Source organism: Anneissia japonica, unplaced genomic scaffold (assembly GCF_011630105.1).
Source record: "Anneissia japonica isolate Jap-2015-1 unplaced genomic scaffold, ASM1163010v1 scaffold287835_len3118868_cov185, whole genome shotgun sequence".
Classification (NCBI taxonomy): Eukaryota; Metazoa; Echinodermata; class Crinoidea; order Comatulida; family Comatulidae; genus Anneissia; species Anneissia japonica.
The window spans coordinates 100,905-104,094 of record NW_022737223.1 but is presented as its reverse complement, the minus strand read 5'-3'; the positions used below and the strand labels follow the sequence as shown (position 1 = coordinate 104,094).

The 3,190-nt window shown below is 33.2% G+C and overlaps 1 protein-coding gene and 1 non-coding gene across 2 annotated transcripts in view; one reads left to right on the top strand and one right to left on the bottom strand.

Annotated features, from left to right (window-relative positions):
• Positions 1-1,344: 1,344 nt before the first annotated feature.
• The window catches only part of LOC117117125, a 12,876-nt gene continuing 11,030 nt past the window's right edge, over positions 1,345-3,190 (top strand). Inside the window, exons 1-3 of the mRNA XM_033261333.1 lie at positions 1,345-1,434; positions 1,724-2,107; positions 2,196-3,135. Of these exons, the coding sequence (XP_033117224.1) occupies positions 1,913-2,107; positions 2,196-3,135 (1,135 nt within the window). The 5' untranslated portion in view covers positions 1,345-1,434; positions 1,724-1,912. The remainder of the gene's footprint in view (positions 1,435-1,723; positions 2,108-2,195; positions 3,136-3,190) is intronic.
• Positions 1,483-1,689, bottom strand: LOC117117247. The gene has a single exon (XR_004446875.1). It is a non-coding gene; the product is annotated as a small nucleolar RNA U3 (small nucleolar RNA).

The following is a 3,190-nucleotide window of genomic DNA, read 5'->3' as shown; positions in this document are numbered from 1 at the left end:
ATTAAGTCTCAATGCCTAATAGTTTCCTATGTAATAATATATATTTGTGATTAGCCTATTACTACAAATAAACCAAGTAACTTACTATTAATTAACTTTAAAGATATTATTTAGATGTAAATATATATTATTTTTAATTTTAAGAGATTGCAAACGACCGAGTTCGTGGCGCCGAAAAGTCTATCGTGGTAGGAAAAGAAGGGAGGAGTACTTGGAATTAAATGCCGAAACATTCTTTCGGCTAAGATAAATTTTCCAAATAAAAAGATGTTCAAAAACAAACAAATTGTTTAGTGTTGTTGTTTCACGTAATCGTTTAAAGCATGGAGGTATTATAGTGAACTATAATACCTCCATGTTTAAAGGAACGAGTGCGTGTGCTAGAAAGAATGCAAGATGAAGAAAAGAAACCGTACGTCGCACGCTTTCAGTAGTTAAATATGGTGACATGGTCACAATAGAATATTACATCATCATAATTCTTAATTATTTATTCATAATTTTATTAATTTTATTTTCCTCATAATGGGTTGAAGCATATGACGGGGGTATTTGAGGGTTTATTGAAATATTAAAAACAAAAAGTGGTATTAATTAAGTGGCGTTGTGTAGCGTGACGTGTTAAGTTTGTCATGTTTCCTTAAAATTTATAGTCCACTATTGTGTGCTCTTTAGAAATTGGTAACAATGAAAGAGAAAATTGAGACAAAAGGGAGATAAGTCTGCCAGTGCTGGATTTACAGTCACAAAAGAATCTTCTTGCCCATTAAATTAATGAGGGTATTGAATGTGAAAACAAAAGGTTAGGTTAGGGAATTATCGGTGACTGTAAATTTTGTGACTATAGTTTGAATTGCCCGGGTGAATGATATTTGGTGACGTAGCGCGGAATGGACGATTTCTATTGGCTTATGTAAAGAACGGTTTCTATTGGTTCAGAGATATCAGTGACCGCTGGTGACTCTATGGTTTGAATAACCCGCTTCTGACGTTATGTAATACCTTTATTTCCAAACTGTATAAATTTAGAAAAAAAAAATAAGCTAAGAACATTAAATTAGTTTCAACTAAATAAACTTAACTGCGAATACCTATCCAAGAAGATGATGAACAGAAATTTTGCCGATGAACAAGACCTTTCTAACTGGGATCTCGATGTTAACGGGGGTTTTCTATTAGCGATGGCGAATGATGTGGATGAACTGGTAAGTTATCAAATAGTTCTCATTTCCTTTTAAATTTGTTAGTTTTTGTTTCTTTTTTTTTGTTTTTGTTTTTGTTTTTGTTTTGTTTTTGTTTTTGTGTTTTTGTTTTTTTTTTAATTCTAAACAGAATGTTTTTTTTTTTCAGTTTAATTTTACAGCCGATTTGATTAGATTAAACGAAGAAGCTGTAGAAGAACATATAAATAACAAATTTTATGAAGATGAATTGGTAAGTTTTTATTTTTTATTTTTTATTGAGTTTAAAAATGTTTTCGCATCCACTCAGATTGCATTCTCTCCTTCCTTCCAAAACCGAAGTTCTGGAGGAATGGTCATCAATGAGCTAGGTCCTTCCAGGTGGAATTCTCAAGCCCCGCTTCGCACTCAGAGGAGAATGCTTTCTTTCGTCCTCGTGGGTTTGCGATTTGATCAACTTTGATTGCTTCTCCGTGAAACAAATAATAAAGCTTCAAATCAAATTTTTTTTGTATTAAATTTTTTTTTAAATGTTACTTCAGTTTGACTTTTTAAACGATTTTGATGAAGAAGAGGAAGACAAAGATTCTGATGATGACATACGCACTGCGTGTGAACAGGCTGTATTTGAAATTCAGAGACATGGACGTTTAGGTTTAGGAAAGCATAGTAAATTAATAAATAAAGAAGATTATTTCAACGCGAGACGACAGCACGACCAAGGTAAACATATGAAAATGATGTTTGAAGATGATGAAGACGAAGACGTAGAAATCGAAGATGATAATAAAAGCGCGAGACGGCAGCATGGTCTAGGTAAACATAAGAAGATGATGTATGAAAGTGAACAGGAAGACGATGAAAACTACCACGACGATGAAGGCGTTATAGTTCAATTCGGATATGGGAAACACGCTAAAAAATTGGTAAGTTAAGTTTCTGCTTTGCCTAATTTGTCCTGATTTTAAAAATTGATGTATATTGTATTTACTTTTTTTTTTTCTTGATTTTCAGCCTGATCGCGGCATTAAGAGGATGCGAGATACTGAGGATAGCGACGAGGACGATGAAAAGGATTTCAATGATATAGACGTAAGAGAGCTATGCGTTATTCGGAAATTGAATGATAAATTGAACAAAAAATTTAACATGTTAGCGAGCGATCACTTGGTTACATTAATAGGTTTGGATGATGTGAGAATTATTGAAATTTTACCTACGCTTAATAGAATTCTTGATTATGTTTTAGAGAGTATTTTCATAAATGTTCAACAGCATGATATGGTCAGGTTCGTTATTAGAGCGAATGGTTTAGATAACCCTATATCATTACCATTTATGATGAGGGAACGAATAACTCCTGAAATAATTTTTTCGGCTATTTCTAAAGTCCTCCAGTCTCACATGAACATTTTAGTGGGAGACGATTTACAATTTAATATTTTACATATTCCTATGCCAATTGGTGGTGGTGGTCATGATCGTTATTTCAAAAAGGGTATAGATAAGGCTGTGGGTGGTTCCCGATATTTGATTCGAATTAAAGACGACAACGATGAAAACGTTTGCTGCTCTAAAGCCATTGTAACGGGTATTTCGATGTTAGAAGACAAAATTAATAATAAATCTAAATGGGATAATATTAGACGGGGTAGATATTATCAGGAACATGAGGCTGAACAATTATTAATAAGGGCTGGTGTAGATAAGGGGCTTTGTGGGATAAGTGAGCTTAAACGTTTTCAGGGTGTTCTACCCGAATATCAAATCATTGTGATTTCTCGAGACAATCTTCACTCGGTAATTTTTAGTGGTGAACATAGAGAAAAACAGATTTATTTATACCATCACGATAATCATTACGATTTAATAACAAAACTAACAGCCTTTTTTGAAGTCAAATATTTTTGTAACCTTTGTTTTAAGGGTTATAATAACAAATTTTACCATAATTGTAAGTTCGTGTGCGAGTTATGCCTCTCGCACGATTGCATTCCTTCTATAGACCC